This window comes from Bubalus bubalis, chromosome 3 (assembly GCF_019923935.1).
Source record: "Bubalus bubalis isolate 160015118507 breed Murrah chromosome 3, NDDB_SH_1, whole genome shotgun sequence".
In the NCBI taxonomy this organism is placed as follows: Eukaryota; Metazoa; Chordata; class Mammalia; order Artiodactyla; family Bovidae; genus Bubalus; species Bubalus bubalis.
Window position 1 is genome coordinate 4,955,294 of NC_059159.1, and position 17,225 is coordinate 4,972,518.

General features: G+C 51.2%; 1 protein-coding gene across 9 annotated transcripts in view; it reads right to left on the reverse strand.

Annotated features, from left to right (window-relative positions):
- The window catches only part of SLC39A11 (solute carrier family 39 member 11), a 386,666-nt gene that overhangs the window by 48,852 nt on the left and 320,589 nt on the right, over positions 1–17,225 (reverse strand). For all 9 annotated transcript variants that reach the window (XM_044938507.2, XM_025279390.3, XM_025279389.3 and 6 more), the window contains one exon: positions 7,304–7,373. In XM_044938507.2, coding sequence (XP_044794442.2) covers positions 7,304–7,373 — 70 coding nt within the window. The remainder of the gene's footprint in view (positions 1–7,303; positions 7,374–17,225) is intronic.

A 17,225-nucleotide genomic window follows, 5' to 3' on the forward strand; every position in this document is an offset into this window, starting at 1 on the left:
GCTTGTCTGCCTCAAATAGGATGGAAAGTGCCATCTGCTATTGCAAATAAAAAGCAGCACAAGAATTTACTTCCAGTTTTGCTGACATGATGGAAGGGGTAGCGGTGGGGAGGGGCCCGTGTGTGTGGCTGGCCAGGGTGTGTCCTCGCACTAGGGCTCCAGTCTCAGGCTAGAGACCACTCTGCAGCGAGCGGAAGCTGGGCTGCAGCTTCCCCAACCCAGGAAAGCTGAGATCCAATTCAGAAGGTCAAGACTTCCTCCTTGAGGAAGAGACCATCTCGTCAGGACTCCCCAGAAGTCTGGGAACTTGGTCCCGCCACAGAGAGGTCTGGGGCGTTAGCAGAGAAGCCTGCGATGTGGAGATGGCCCTGGCAGCCTGCTCCTTAAAAGATGCTGCTGCTGCTGCTAAGTCTCTTCAGTCGTGTCCGACTCTGTGAGACCCCAGAGACGGCAGCCCACCAGGCTCCCCCGTCCCTGGGAGTCTCCAGGCAAGAACACTGGAGTGGGTTGCCATTTCATTCTCCAATGCATGAAAGTGAAAAGTGAAAATGAAGTCGCTCAGTCATGTCCGACTCTTAGCGACCCCATGGGCTGCAGCCCACCAGGCTCCTCCGTCCATGGGATTTTCCAGGCAAGAGTACTGGAGTGGGGTGCCACTGCCTTCTCCAAAAGATGCTGAGTGAACACCCATGAAAGAATTTATGTTTTATTTCCCCAAGTGCCCTCCAGGGCTTCCCTTGTAGCTCAGTGATAAAAGATCGACCTGCCAAGCCAGAAGACATTGGTTCAATCCCTGGCGGGAAACTAAGATACCGCAAGGCACATGGTGCAGCCAAAAAAAAGTGCTCCTGGCTGCCCTGGTGGTTCAGAAAGAACCCATCTGCTAATTCAGGAGACTCAAGAGATGCGAGTTCAATCCCTGGGTTGGGAAGAGTCCCTGGAGAAGGAAATGGCAACCCACTCCAGTATACTTGCCTGGAAAACCCTATGGGCTGAGGAGCCTGGTGGGCTACAGCCCATGGGGCCGTTAAAGAGTCAGACCAAACGTCTCCCCTCACCATGTCAACGAAGTCTCCTCTTCAACACTCTGCATTTATCTTGCAAACGTGTTTTCCGGATTAAACTTGAAGAGAAGCAGGTGGACAACTGGGACAGATGGATGGGCACGTATAGGTCTACGCACCCATCAACTGATTAATGTTGATTAATGAGCAGGAAGATGTGTCTACTGCCGTCTTTGTCTCTAAACAAATGGCTGCTTAGCTGATTAATGGCTGCTGTCTTAAATGAATGCTAATATTTCAACATGCATATCGGCTTTTAAGCCAGGCAGAAGGATATACCTGACTTTCGCTTTGCTCTTTGATCTGAGCGGCAAACACAGACTTCAGAGTTTGTTCTGATGCCTTAATGTATAACTCAATGAGGCACATCAGGTCCAGATGCCAGCTAAGGCTGCAGGCATCCTTGACCAAGTGTCTGGGTATTGGGTAGCCATGGCTGGCCGGGGCACTCAGCAGGAAAAAAAAAAATGTCCAGGAATACCTCGGGGATGTGCTTTGTGGATTCTGCGTGGTGTACCGTCAGATCAGCGGCCAGCCTCCTCTGCTGCACGTAGCCAGCTGCGGGATGTTTGCCATGCCGGCCGGTCAGGGTGTGTTCTCGGATTACAGACGCCTCTCTACTCGTGCTTAAGTAGGATGCATGCAATACGTGAGGCCAAATCCGAAGCATAAATAGCCTTGCTCTCCCTGCTGGTTTGAATTATGCCTGCTGCTGAGTTAAGAGCTGAGGGCACGTTTCCTCTCTGGAGCATGCATCCTCTGGAGGTAATGACACTTCAGGAGGGAAAACCGCTTAAGCGGCCAACTCCCCAAGGAACGGCAGGATGGAGAAGGGCTTTGTGGTGAAACCAAAGAGAAACTGCTGCGGGACCTGATCGGAAGGAAGAAAGCCGTGATTCCCTTGAACTGCTGGTGGAGGCTCGTCTTCCTCCAGGAGATGTTCGGTTTGGAACGGGTCCCCTGAAGATGTAGGCCACCTCCTGGGGGAGGAAGGCGGACCAGGTGGAAGGCTGGTGATGGGGAGGGCGCCAGAGCGGCGACGAAGCAACAGCATCTGAACACTAGATGGCAGCAGCCATATACAAATTACTCACTGGGGCCCCACAGGTGGACTTTCTGCCTTTTCCTACTGTTCATGGGATTCTCGCGGCAAGAATACTGGAGTGATTTGCCATTCCTTCCTTCAGTCAAAGGATGGCAGGGCTTCCCTGGTGGCTCAGATGGTAAAGAATCTGCCTGCATTGCGGGAGACCCAGGTTTGATCTCTGGGTTGGGAAGATCCCCTGGAGGAGGGGATGGCTACCCACTCCAGTATTCTTGTCCCTGGAGAATTCCAGGGGCAGAGGAACCTGGCAGGGTTCCATGGGGTTGCAAAGAGTCAGACATGACTGAGTGACATGAACACACATACCTGTAGTCTTTTTGCCTTTTCATACTGTTTGTGGGATTCTTGAGGCAAGAATATTGGAGTGGTTTGCCATTTCCTCCTCCACTCAAAGCTATGGTTTTTCCAGGAGTCATGTATGGATGTGAGAGTTGAACCATAAAGAAGGCTGAGCACCAAAGAACGGATGCTTTCAAACTGAGATGCTGGAGAAGACTCTTGAGAGTCCCTTGGACTGCAAGGAGATCAAACCAGTCAATCCTAAAGGAAGTCAACCCTTAATATTCATTGGAAGGACTGGTGCTGAAACTGAAGCTCCAATACTCTGACCACCTGATGTGAAGAGCCGACTCCTTGCAAAAGACCCTGATACTGGGAAAGATTGAGGACAGGAGGAGAAGAGGGCAGCAGAAGATGAGATGGTTGGATGGTATCACTGACTCAGTGGACATGAATTTGAGCAAACTTTAGGAGATGGTGAAGGACAGGGAAGCCTGGCGTGCTGCAGTCCATGGGGGTCACAAAGTGTCAGACACCACTTACTGAATTAACAACAACACATGTAGTCTTTTCTGGTAGCTGGTGTCATAACTTGGACAGTGAACTTGGCCATGGCTGTGCTCCAATAGAATTTTACTTATAGAAGCCAAGGGTTGGGCCCGATTTGGCCCACTTGCCAACCCCTGCACTAAACGGAGAGCTCTGCCTGGCCCAGCTAGCTCGGTCCACACATCCCAGGCATATGCCAGGTAACTCTTTTCCCCTCCCAAATCCATGCAGACCTGTCCCTCATTCCCCCTCAGCCCCTCTCATCTACATATGTGATTACCTACGTCTCCTGAATTTGAACTCTCCCTCCTACCTGATGAAAGAATCAGGTGACAAATGCTGCCTATCGGTTCTGAGTCTAAACCCCCTCCTTCCCATCAGCCTCTCCATTCCCGCCATCATCGAGCCATCCTCTAACTTCTCTGTCGCTCTTAAAATAACAGGTAACAGTGGCGTCAACAGCATCTGTCCAGTCGCCGGATTCTTCACAGGGATCCGTCTACCTCCCCCACACCAGAATTCTTCCCTTGAGCGGCGTTAAGGTTCAAATTGCCCCTTGGACTTTGTCATCAGAACCCACCAAGGTTGTCAGCCTCTTGCTGAGGAAGGTGCTTCTCCTTTGGCCTTCGGTCTCACTTCCATAAATTCCCACGTGAACCGCACCCCCCGTTGGTGATGTCACCTGCCTGCAGGTCGAGGCTCCACGTGCTCTTAACCACCTCCCCCAAGCGGGCGGCCCCCACCCTCCTGACGAAATGCTCCGTTCTCTGAAGCACCCCTGAGGTCCACTGGTTCCTTGGACCATATGGTTTGCATCCCCTACCTGTGCTCATCTCATGGTGCCTGAGGGCTTCGCCTCCACTGACCAATTGCTTTAGCTATCTGGTTGCTGTTTTTCGCTTATGTGGCGCTGAGGTCAGAGAGTCCGGCCTGAACGGTGTTGACCTGGGCGTGTTCGCACCTTCTCTGTGGCACGGTGCTATCACCATTTCTGGAAACACCCACACCGTGTGCTTGGGAAGAAGGTTGACGTTTTCCTAACTGCTGGGTAGGGGGTCCACATACGTCCATTACGCACATTTTGTTAGCACTTTACCCATTTTATCAGCGTCAGAGAGGGGAGCCGTTCTCCCCACCACGGCTGGGCTTATGACTGCTGCTCCTTGCAGTTCTGGCCATTTTTCCTGAGCCTTGTGAGGCTGATGTTGCTGGAAGCGTACACACGCGGGATCATTATGTCAGCCAGGTACCTTGTCTCTCTTGTCATTAAGTACTGACCTTTATTCTCGCAGCGGCTTTCCGCCTTTGAGTCTGCCTGGTCTGAGACTGAAATTGCTAATACCCGCTTTCTCTTGATCAGCGTTCACCTCATGTCTTTTGTCATGCCTTTATCTTCCACCTCTGCATGTCAACATTTTAGGCACGTCACTTGTTAATTACGCAGAATTGGAATTTTAAAAAGCAAAACCTCTCTTTCAAAAGATGCATTTAATCGTCTGACGACTGTTTTTACACCACCCCTCCCCCTAGCATTAGTCTGTCTTTCTCTTTTTTATCTTCCTCTCTCCCTCCCACGCAACCCTGCATGGTCTGCAGCATGAACTAAGGGCAGAGAAGGCTTACATGCCTTGACTGGGGGCAGGGGCTGTTCTGAAGTAAGATCAGAGGAATTTGAAAGGAAGAACCCAAACCACAAACTGTGTATGGATCTGTAAGTGGGGCAGACAGACTGAAGGACAGGGTCTGCGTGAGGCCACCCTCCTTCCATCTCTGTGGCCAGCATTGTATGGACCCACTCTCCCCACCATTCCCCACACTCCATACCCTGGACACAGGGGCAATGAGGTCAGAGTCAGAGGGGCATAAAAATCCCCCCAAGGAGGCTGGTTTATCAGAGGGTTTCATGAGGCTGAAAACAGCCCCACCTCCCCAGCTCGATCGCGAATGGAGAGCCCCGAGGAGGGTTTACATAACTCAGAGGATCTGTCTGGTCTCGGGAAACAGGGAGCTGGGTTGAAAAGACTTTTCTTCTACTTTCTTCAGAGACACGAAGCTTAGCAGAAAGAGCGGGTGACAGAAGAGAGGGACACTGGAGTTGACATTTTGATGTCGAGGGAGATGAGGTGCCACCAGATGGGAAGCCGGGCCATGAGCACGGTGCCTGGGGCGGGCTGTCACTGGCTGGCACGGACGTCTCTGGAGCGTGCGCGACTCCTGGGACTTGGGACGGCCCCTCAGCGCCCCAACACCACCCGCCCTGATGGTCCGCGTGGTCCAAGGCAAGTGGAGATCAGATGGCTGTGCCAGGGCATGACGCCCCCCCCACCACCACTCCCGGGGCAGGAAGAGCAGCCCGCAGGCTTGATGAGGCCAATCAAGCCCCAGGTCTGGGTGATGGTCCTCACAGTCTGAGGGCTTCACCCATCTACCATCTCCTGGGATCATCGTCATAGGTGTCTTGTTTAATGCTGACCCTGGAGTCAGGGCGAAGGAGTGACTTGCGAGTCTGACAGGCAGGAATGAGAATCGAGAAAAAGGAAAAAATCTCAACCCACGACGTGGCAGCCCATGCCCGCATCCGGGGCTTCGTGGAGCAGACAGGCCCCTTCACATGTAGCATCAGAGTCCAGCGACCCCAGTGACTACACAGACACACGGAGGCCCCAGGGCAGCTGAGGGTCTCGAGGAAAGGATGCGACGGGGAGTAAAGAGACCCCAGGAAAGGTGGGGACCGAGCAGGGAGGGTGGGGTTCTGTGAGGAAGTAGTTCCTGGCAACCACGGTCCACAGACCCAGGGCAGACCATTGAAGGAAGCGGTGACATTGCCTTCAGGGGAAAAATGTCGATTTTGAGATTGTACCGGTCAGAGGGTAGTCGAATGAACTCAACACAGAAGCCAGTGGCCACCGGACCACCACTTTGAGCCGAATTATGTTTTCAAAATATCATGATTTCCAGGGACTTCCCTGGTGGTCCGATAGTAAAGGATCCACCCGCCAGTGCAAGGAACATGGGTTCGATCCCTGGTCTGGGAAGATTCCACATGCCACAGGGCAGCCGAGCCCATGCGCCACAACCGCTGAACCCCTGCTCTATATCAAGAGAAACAGCGAAAAGCCCGCACGAAGCAATAGTGAGTAGTCCCACAAAGCGACAGAGGCCCAGCGCAGCCACAGATTAATTAACTTAAAAGTTTTGAGCACCCTGAGAGTGCGCTTGTGCCAGCTGTTCCAAAGTCACCGCGGACCCCACCACTCCCAACTATCCGCACCCGAGCGGCCCTACCTGCCTGTCCCTACCTGATCGCCTGCACCCGTTTCTGCTATCCTTCGTCCCCTGTGGGCATCTGAGTCTTCTGCCCCTGGATGGATGGCACCGCGCCCTCCTTCAGCCTGGAGGCTGGGGTACTCCTGGTTCTGTGGGCACGGGTGGACCAGGCAGCTCATCTCCACGAAGCCTCCTTATGGTCCTGAGGCTGTGGCCTTATCCCGGCTCTGGATGATTCGAGAGAGGTGGAGGGGAGGAAGAACCCACAAGGCCTGGTGACTGTCTCGGGAAGATGGGGGGAACAGGGGCTCGAGGATGACAGTGAGCTTGGCTTGCTCAGCCAGGTACCTGGTGGTGACGGGAGACCAACGGAGAATCAAGCCCTGGGGCTGGGGGAGAATGGCCAGGGAGAGAGCGCCGAGTGAGAAGAAGGGGGGCCCTGGAGATGGAGCGCCCGCGAACATGAGCGTTTCGGGAGGGGCCGGCGGACACGAAGCCGGCAGGAGAGCGGGGAAGAAGCAGACATGAGAGAGAGGAAATCGGGAGCGGCAGCAGCCAGGGAGAGGAACGCGAGGGCTCGGAAGAGAGGGAGGGTCGGGACGGCCAGCAGCGGCCTTTGTGACTCCCTGGCCTTTCCATCCGCCTGGGGCTGAATTCTCGGATATGGGACCGGCAAATACCAAGGGCGATCACGGTACTCAAGCCCTGGCGGATTCGAGCATCTGCCGGCGGGTCCTGGAATCAACCCCCCAGAACATCGTCTTATCGTGATTTATCTATTTAAAGCGTTTGGAAAACAGCATGCAGTTACATCCACGGTTGGTTTCCAAAACAGCTACCCCTTAGCTAGCTTGCTGGAAGAACTTGGCATAAGCCTGTTTCTTTGATGGAGCATCTCTCTCAGGTGTGAGCACCCCTGCCCTCCTCCTCGCCTCCACCAGTCAGAGCTGGGGGGCTGGGATGCTGCACAGCTCCGTGCAGACGGCTCACCCGAGGCACCAGCTGGCTCAGTGCCAACAAGGCATAAGGTGTTGCTTACCTGGCACTCTCAAAGGTGGCCGACGCCGTCTTTCCTACGGCCCCAAATCCAACTCCAACCGCAAGACCCTCTGAAAGAGACATAAAGACGCACGAGACATTAGGAATCATTCTTCTATAATATTACACATGCATATGGGCTTCCCAGGTGGCTCCATGGTAAGAACCCACCTGCCAATTCAGGGCTTGTGGGTTTGATCCCTGGGTAGGGAAGATCCCCTGGAGGAGAAAATGGTAACCCACTCCAGTGTTCTTGCCTGGAGAATCCCATGGGCAGAGGAGCCTGGTAGGCTACAGTCCACGGAGTCACAAACCATCAGACATGACTGAGCGACTAAACAACAACAATACTTGCACAAAGTAGACCCCAGCAGACCGCTGTGGGCTGGATTAGGGCTGTCGTCCACCAGGGCAGGGAGATGCATGGTCGGACCCGCTTGGTAGGGGTACCCCGGGGTACCATGGAACCAGTTACATATGCCATCACACTGGCAAACCTATGGTCCTTTTTGCATACTTTATAGTCACTCAACATGCTTACACTCATTCAGCTGTTCAGAACAGGCAGTTTCTTCACTTCTTTGTAAGAAATCAGAATAACAGGATTTCAGCATGACACAACACAGGTTAAAAGCAGATCCTGCAAAGGCTCATTTCTGAAACAGGTGTGCCGCTCTGTTTGCAGATAAAGGAACTCGACGTAAAGAACGAATCTTACATTTGTAAAGGTCAGTGGATTTTTCTATTACGCGTTGACGTTGAGAAACTGAAGTTTTTGAGTCCTGGAGTTCATTTGAATTTGACTGTTTTAATCCTTTTTGTTAATTAAAAATGCTTGCAAAAAGGGGGAGCTTTGATTCAGAGGTCCAGGCTCCTCAGCCTTGATAGTTTCTTGTCCTTTTTTTTGTCTTTCAGAGATTTCCTCCAAGGGTGGGCACTGCAGAAGCTGTCACTCCAGGCAGGAATTTGGATAATAAAAGTTCAAAACTTTCAGGACTGCCTGATGCATCTCACAAGCTTCAAAAAGAATGAATGTCCTTGGCGAGGTTCCACATACCACTGGGGGCTGAATTTCAGGCCTGGCTAGGGTGGATATGTCTAAGGGTTTCAGGCATCCCTGAGATCCAGGGGGAGGCAGCCTCTTAGGCAGCCCTGGAATCTCGGGAGCTGTCCATGGTCCCGAGAAGATAAAGTTAGAGGACATTTGAGCTGCCTCCATCTGGCCTGTCTCCCACCTTCGGGGAGCCCAGGGTTCACAAGTCTGCTGTTCTCAATATTTTTTTGTACCAACACAGCCCAGACCACAACCCACTCCCATCAGCAAGTGTGTGGTCTCCTCTGGGGCAACGTTCTTCACCAGGTGTCAAAAGCTAAGCAGAGACTGGCCTGGGTTCCCTGACACCAGAGGAGCCAATCCCTCCCTTTGAGAAAACTTGCTTTTCTAAACCATAAACAGCAGCTGGTGGCTCCTTTGTTAAAGATTCTGCTCGAATGAGTCATTTAATGTAAATGGTAGTGCAGCCCTGACAATAGGACTTACATTAATTAGCAAACTAACCCTTTCTAGTTATTTAGCACTTGACTTACTAATGCTCCCAACAGCTCTGGAGGTGGTGGGGTGGGGGGAGCGGTGCAGGAAGGCTATCCAACTAATGTAGGAGAGAAAGGGTTCCTCCACAGTGACAGGGCGTCAAGGGGCAGAGCCAGGCTTGACCCTCAGTCCCCCAGTCCCCTCACCATCCCAGTTGGCTGAGATGGGCTGCAGCTATTCTCCCAGGTGTGGGTAGCACAGGCTGGCATCCGAGTATCTGCATCCCAAGGAGGTTCTGAGCAAAGGGAACGCATCCTGCCTCTGCCCTGCCCTGAAGCTTGGCCACGCCCACAGCGGGTACCACAGCCTCTGCCGCCAAATGCACACACGGCGGCCTCCCAGGTGGCTCAGCAGGTAGAGTCACCCTGCAGCGCAGGAGACACAGGACATGCAGGTTTGATCCCTGGGTTGGGAAGATTCCTCTGGAGGAGAAAATGGCAACCCACTCCAGTTCTTGCCTGAAGAATTCCCATGGAAAGAGGAGCCTGGAGGGCTACAGTCAAAAGGGTCACAAAGAGTCAGACACGACTGAGCACACACGCACGCACATCTTGGGTGTTGGCCAATCAAGTTTCCCCCTTGATTTGGAATAAAGGAGAGGAAGAAGAGGTAACGGAAGAAGGGAATATGACTGCAGTTGTCTGAAGGTGGAGGAGTGCCTGATAGTTAAACTAATGAGAAACCAAGACGAATGACCCACCCAGCAAGAGCACAAATACGGGAATGAAGGCAGATACTGAAGACCAGCTGGTGGTAGAAAGAACCCGCTGGGTGAAACAGGGAAGAGGAAAAAATGCGACTGGTGTTCACACCCCAGGGCTTCCACCAAAATTGCAAATCAGGGAGATAATTAAGACAAGAATCCAAAGTGGCTGGAATATTATTAGTAAGCCAGGCCTCTTTTCACAGCTGCTGCCATTAAGCCGAGAGAAGGAAGACCAACTTCCAAACCTGGGGTTATAGGCCCCCAGGATGCAGGGAGCCAGAGTCCCCAGGGCAAACTTGAGAACAAGCTCCAAACCTGCTCTGCCCATTCTGCTCTTCTGCGGGTGGGGGGTCTGCCTCTCACCATCTCCCACCCCTCCTGAATCTCCGTCTCTCCCCACCCTCCATGGGGAGGGGGTACAGGCCTTCTGTTCCTCCTTGACCGGGGAGCAGCCTCCACCTTCAGAGACCAGCTCTCCACCCAGGGAGAGAGCGTCTCAACCTCCCTTCAGCAAGCTTATCCCGGGCCTTCCCCTGGGCTGCACCCCTCTGCCTGCAGCGTGAGTCAGTTTTCTCTTGTTCCGGAGGTGGGAACAAGTAAGCCCCCCATCTCAGATCATTTCTCCACCCTTTCTGTATTTCAGCCATGACATGCGGCTACTCCCCAGTCAGGGACTATGATGGGGAGAGACGGAGGGGCTGAGCAGAGAGGAGCGGGTGGTCCAATAATGGGCCTTCTAGCCAGATGATGCTTTACCACTACTTATGCTTTAGGAGCAAGTCTGAATGTAATTCATGCCCAGGTCACTCACTGAAAAACAGACAAATAACCATCCTGGAGCATCAGCTGCTGGATGGGACCACAGGGCCACGGGGGCAGCCTCAGGAGCTGCCAAGCGGGCTGGGCAAGCTCAGCTTAGATCCCTCCTCCGCCCCCCTGGTCACTGTCGCTAAGCTGGGAGATGGACACCAGGCCAGGTGAGGGGGCAGTGCTCACCACACGGCAGTAGGTGTCCCCTCCCGGCCATCAAGGACTCACATACCACAGGGTGGTCCGGCTGCCTTCGTGCCCAAGCTGATCCCACAGCTTGGAGGAGGCTTTCGGGGAGACTGGCCCCCAATATGTGAATTCCCCTTCCTGGCCTGTGGGAAGGAAACCCAGGAAGATGGGAACTCTGAAATATCACACATTGATTAAAGAAAATATTGGTCTGTCCAGCCAGGTATTGCCACAGAATTCCATTGCCATGGAATTCCTATGGGGTCTTGAAAAGGTCTAATAAAGGATGGAAGTTATCAACTTAAACTAGCATCTTTTTTCAGAAAAAGTAGTTCGACACACTTTTCTACTGTGGTTTGTGAACCCTGCTGTTCATATGGGATGAAGTTAAGCATTGGGAAAGATGAAAAATAGAGGTGTTCCAGAAGAGGTGGATTTAACTCCAGTTCTTTCTCTCTTATTTATTATTTTCTTACTTATTTCTATTGAAATATAGTTGATTTGCAACGTTGTTAATTCCTCTTGTACGACGAAGTGATTTGGTTACACAAAGAACGTATTTTATTTTCTTGGGCTCCAAAATCACTGTGGACAGTGACTGCGGCCATGAAATTAAAAGACGCTTGTTCCTTGGAAGAAAAGCTATGACAACCCTAGACAGCATATTAAAAAGCAGAGACACTGCTTTGCCAATAAAGGTCCGTAGAGTCAAAGCTTTGGTTTTTCCAGTAGTCATGTACGGATGTGAGAGTTGGAACATAAAGAGGGCTGAGCACCAAAGAACCGATGCTTTCGAACAGCCTTACTGCAGGGAAGGGCACCCTGGGGCCAGCTGCCTGGGAGGCACACCTTCATCGCTGTGGGCGCGCCTGGCCGCACTCTGCCCCGCAAGCAGAGTCAAGGTACAACTAACTCCTTCTGGGGGGCACCTTTGGAGGTGCAGGGGGGCACACAGTCATGGTTTTATGATTCCTCTAAGAAATTGGGAGGAGACATTTTTTTTTAAAGCCCCTTGGAGGACTTCTGCATGAAATTAGACTTTGGAAGTTCTTTTAGGATGATGAATAACCCCGTTTATCCCCCCCCCATACTGGACTCTCACCAAAGCATTTTCAAAAACCAGACAAAGAAAAGACTTTTGACGCCTCAGATCACTGTCATGCTTTGCGGCACTGAAGGCAGATGGTATCTAATACAATGCATGTGGCTCATGAGGGCGGTGGGGGGTGGTGCTTGGTTTCTTACTGGGAGGTTAACAGAGGAGGAAATTCACTCTCTGCCTCCCCCAGCCCAGTTCTGTGATTGCCAGCTGCCAGGTGGGGGCCCTCGGGGCTCCTCCGGGTGGGCCCCACGTGGTTGTGGCTCTGATGGGTGAACACGCCCACCCAGCCTTGGGTCATCACGCACAGCGTGGAAAGGTCAGGGGCTGTGTTCTCCCGAGTCCACGTCTTGTAGACAAAGCTGACCTACAGGAGGAGAGAATGTCACAGGCACAATGACATCAAGAAAACTGGCCCTGAAGTGTTTATGTCTCTGCCTGATTTATCCCCTGAAGCCTGACTGCACCTCCGCCCTTCCTTCCTGCATCTGAGATGTACCCACACCCTTTCAACACCTCGGTTTTTTCCTAAACCCATCTTCCAGTTTTACTTTTTCTAAAACTTTAGGCACAAAAAGAGGCTTCATTTCACGCTCTTATTTTGAAGTTAAAAAGTGGTTGCTTTCAATCACACTGCTTACTGCTTTTTAATCATGGTGATATACTTTCACTTGAAAAAAAACACAAACACACAAAATGCTCAGAAAAAGTCTAAAGTAATAATTTTCCTACCTCCAATTCCTCATCCTTAGTTTTACTCCCAAGAGGCAAAATATTTCTTAACAATTCTGACTTTCAATTCTCCGATGGGCACCACCGTCACTTGAAATAACATATTAACATATTGGTTTCTTAAGTTTATCACAGTATTGATTTAGAGAGTCTGTTGATAGCTCCATGGTTTCTTCCTTATCAGTCTTACTGTTGAGTGTCCTTATAAATGTTGAGGAATGTGGAACATATGCTTCCCACCTCTGCTTTATTTCCACCTTTATCAAAATTACAGCGTTTGATATTGCTCTGTAGATGATATTTCATTTATGATTTATTCTCAAGACAATTCAAAAAATTCAATCCAGATAAAAAGTGAATTTACAATATCGGGGTGCTAACACGGTATTCTCTATATAATCAGGTTGCTATGTGATGAGAAGGAAGAGCAAGCCTAGGGCTTTAAACTCTTCCCATTTGAAGAGGATGGTCCCAAGGCCAACTGATCTCCTTCCTGACTCCTTTTTGGCATTCATTCCATCTTCTAGGTGTTAATTTTCTAGGGCTTCCCAGGCGGTACTAGTGGTAAAGAACCCACCTGCCAATGCAGGAGACACAAGAGACTTGGGTTTGATCCCTGGGTCGAGAAGATCCCCTGGGGTAAGAAGTGGCAGCCCACTCTAGGATTCTTGCCTGGAGAATTCCATGGACAGAGAAGCCTGCAGGGCGAAAGTCCATGGGGCTGCAAAGAGTTGGAAATGACTGAGTGAATGAGCACGCCCTGCTCTTCAGTTCAGTTCAGCCGTGTCCAACTCTTTGCGACCCCATGAATCGCAGCACGCCAGGCCTCCCTGTCCATCACCAACTCCCAGAGTTTACCCAGACTCACGTTCATCGAGTCAGTGATGCCATCCAGCCATCTCATCCTCTGTCGTCCCCTTCTCCTCCTGCCCCCAATTCCTCCCAGCATCAGAGTCTTTTCCAATGAGTCAACTTTTCGCATGAGGTGACCAAAGTACTGGAGTTTCAGCTTTAGCATCATTCCTTCCAAAGAAATCCCAGGGCTGATCTCCTTCAGAATGGACTGGTTGGATCTCCTTGCAGTCCAAGGGACTCTCAAGAGTCTTCTCCAACACCACAATTCAAAAGCATCAATTATTTGGTGCCCTGGTCTTAATTAGCTACTATTGTCCTTCCTTCCTTCCTTTCTTTCCCAATTGTTACTTTTAACTGTGGTAAAAAACAGATGGGCAAGGAAGCTGGAAGGATGGTTAGGACTAAACCCACCAGGATGAAGCATCTCTTGAGAACTAACAAGAGAAGCAGGAGTGAAAAGAGCAGCAAGCAAGAGGAGGATGGAGAATGGCCTTGGAGCAAATTGATGACGGATGACAGAGCATGCCAGCACCCGCAGAGGAGCGGCAAAGATGATACCGTAAATCACCGCGAAGCACTTGGCAAATTTAAAGTCCGGTGTAAATGCCACATATTAATAAAATATTCAACTCAGCCGGCAAGGTGCTCTGAGCCCAGAGGCCTTCTTTTAATTAATGTCAGATTTGATCCAAGACATGCTCAAGACAGATGAGCGGGCCCTCAGAAAATCCTCCCCTGACCGGCTTCATCACCAGCTCCTGCATTCCTGGAGAACCTGCTCTCCTGCCTGACATGTGCAATCCTGTGTTTCTTGTAGGGGGGGATGCAAGACAGATGTGGGCTACCCCTGGAGAGTAGGGGATGGAGGTGAGGAATATGATGTTGTTGTGATCCCAATGGGGGGGTGCGGTCAGCGTTCTAAAAAGAAGACTGAGATTTGAAAGCGCTTCACCAATTACACTTGAAAACTTCCGCACAGCAACAGAAACCATCAACAGAAGGAAAAGACCACCTACTGAACGGGAGGAGATATTTGCAAATGATACGACCAGTAACGGGTCAGTACCCAACTACATCAACGGCATCCCAGTCACTGCCTGAAACCAAACAACCTGATTGAAAGACGGGCAGAAGGCCTGAATAGATGTTTTCCAAGGAAGACATGCAGGTGGCCAACAGGCACATGGAAAGACACCCACATGGCTAACCTCAGATTAGCAAAGCCTGGCCATCGACAGGCACCAGGTGGCCGTGGGTACGCTGCTGTCGGGGTCCCCAAAGGAGCCGTGTGTGCTGCCCTGACCTTGTGTCCGTAGACCCACCGCAGCCGCTCCTTCCCCCCCTGCTCAAACACGGCTCTCTTCTTCAACACCAGACAGACAACCAGCAGGCCAAGGGAGCTCCAGGCTCCGTGGCGTCTGCTCACTCCTGCTTGCTGTGGCTGCCCTGGCTTTCAGGGCCCATCTGGACTGTTGCTTGTTTGGGATTGAGGACATAGGCCTATGGCCTGCTCCAGCAGATAAATGTTTGGTTTTTCTAGAGTGTTCTCACCCTGGACTGTGGTTCGCAGATGGCTGCTGTGCAGTGGAGGTGGACACAGTCATACCAGGATCTCCAGGGAGAGGCTGTAACCATGGAAAGGCTTTCCGTGTGACTTAGATTCTCATCTGTGAACCCTCCAGCCGCCTCCCCATCTTCTTGCGTGCACGTGTACGTGTCTGCGTGCTAAATCACTTCAGTCGTGTCTAGCTCTTTGTGACCCCACGCGCTGCAGCCCGCCAGGCTCCTTTGTCCGTCGGCGTCTCCAGGCAAGAATACTGGAGTGGGTTGCCATTTCCTTTTCCAGCCCCATCCTTCTCCCCTCCTCCAAAAGGAAAACCAAGGTCCTACACATCAGTATTTTCCAAATGGAGCCCCACGGAGCTCCAGTAACCACGGAAATGGGTCCCATAGTCAAATACTGTGTTGAACCATCTGAAATCACTGCTATTTAACTGTTGCTTTTTATTTTTTCTGGGACTATAAAACAGCAATCTCATATGGTCCAACCTAATGAGTTCTGGAAACCTTGAATATTCAGATTTCACATGAACCTTTAAGGCCTGAAGAATTCCCCGAAGTGAAGAAACCTGTACAACTTTGTTTTCCAAATGGAGTTGACACCAGAACCCTTTTATTAGATAACACCTGTTAACATCTTGCAGAACCTGTGTTTTGTAGGATTTTTTCCTTGGGAATACTGCCTCAGAGAATTCAAGATAATTAAGAGCTTTCTAACCCTTATGGCAGAAAGTGAAGAGGAACTAAAAAGCCTCTTGATGAAAGTGAAAGAGGAGAGTGAAAAAGTTGGCTTAAAGCTCAACATTCAGAAAACTAAGATCATGGCATCTGGGCCCATCACTTCATGGGAAATAGATGGGGAAACAGTGGAAAGAGTATCAGACTTCATTTTGGGGGGGGCTCCAAAATCACTGCAGATGGTGATTGCAGCCATGAAATTAAAAGATGCTTACTCCTTGGAAGGAAAGTTATGACCAACCTAGATAGTATATTCAAAAGCAGAGACATTACTTTGCCAACAAAGGTCCATCTAGTCAAGGCTATGGTTTTTCCAGTGGTCATGTATAGATGTGAGAGTTGGACTGTGAAGAAAGCTGAGCGCTGAAGAATTGATGCTTTTGAACTGTGGTGCTGGAAAAGACTCTTGAGAGTCCCTTGGACTGCAAGGAGATCCAACCAGTCCATTCTAAAGGAGATCAGTCCTGGGTGTTCTTCGGAAGGACTGATGCTAAAGCTGAAACTCCAGTACTTTGGCCACCTCATGCAAAGAATTGACTCATTGGAAAAGACTCTGATGCTGGGAGGGATTGGGGGCAGGAGAAGGGGACGACAGAGGATGAGATGGCTGGATGGCATCACTGACTCAATGGACATGAGTCTGAGTGAACTCCAGGAGTTGGTGATGGACAGGAAGGCCTGGCGTGCTGCGATTCATGGGGTCGCAAAGAGTCGGACACAACTGAGCGACTGAACTGAACTGAAGCTGGGGCTTCCCAGGCAGCGCTAGTGGTAAAGTACCCACCTGCCAATGCAGGAGAAGTGGGTTCAATCCCTGGGTTGGGAAGACCCCTTGAAGGAGGGCATGCCAACCCACTCCAGTATTTTTGCCTGGAAAATCCCATGGACAGAGGAAAACTGGGGGGCTGCAGTCCATAGGGTCACAAAGAGTCGGATACAGCTGAGCAACTAAGCACAGCACAGAACAAGCTAGTCTCAAACCCGCCTCCCCATCACATCACTGTATTTTAATAAAAGGAAATTCACTGTTCTGTGTGTCTTATTCAACTCACAGGACTTACCGACTGCTTATTCCATCCCTCCCAGGCATCTGCTTAGAACCGCAGGCGCACTGAAACACGAACGTTCTAGCCAAGGAAGCTGCCCTCTAAGAAGGAATGGCCAGCCTTCCAGATTTGGAAGACTCAGGGAGGGCTGCATGGAAGAAGTGATTTCTGAATTGAGGCTTTGTGGAACTTCCTAGATCAGGAAGTTAGGGGGTAGCACCCAGCTCCCCTGGTCACACCCAGTTCTGTTCTCAAAGCCTGCCTCCCAGGAGCTCAGGTTACCTTGTTAGGGCAACCACTGACCGAAACCACCCGCCCTTTCCAAGCATCACAGTAAACCACCTGTATGAGTTCTCTCACAGCAGGAGGTCCTGGTCAGGACCGCGGAACTAATGAGTTACCACCAACCAGAAGAACTGGGGAAAAGGCAAAGGGAGAGAGGGGATCCCAGTCCATGCATCCAACCTCCCAGAACCCTTCTGGCTAGAATCTAACTACTGAGCAACGCTCAAGCTACCAGGAACGACCCTGAGTCAGCATGATTGGCCAGAGACAACCCGGAATCTAACCCCAGCACCGTCAAACCTGAGGCTGCTA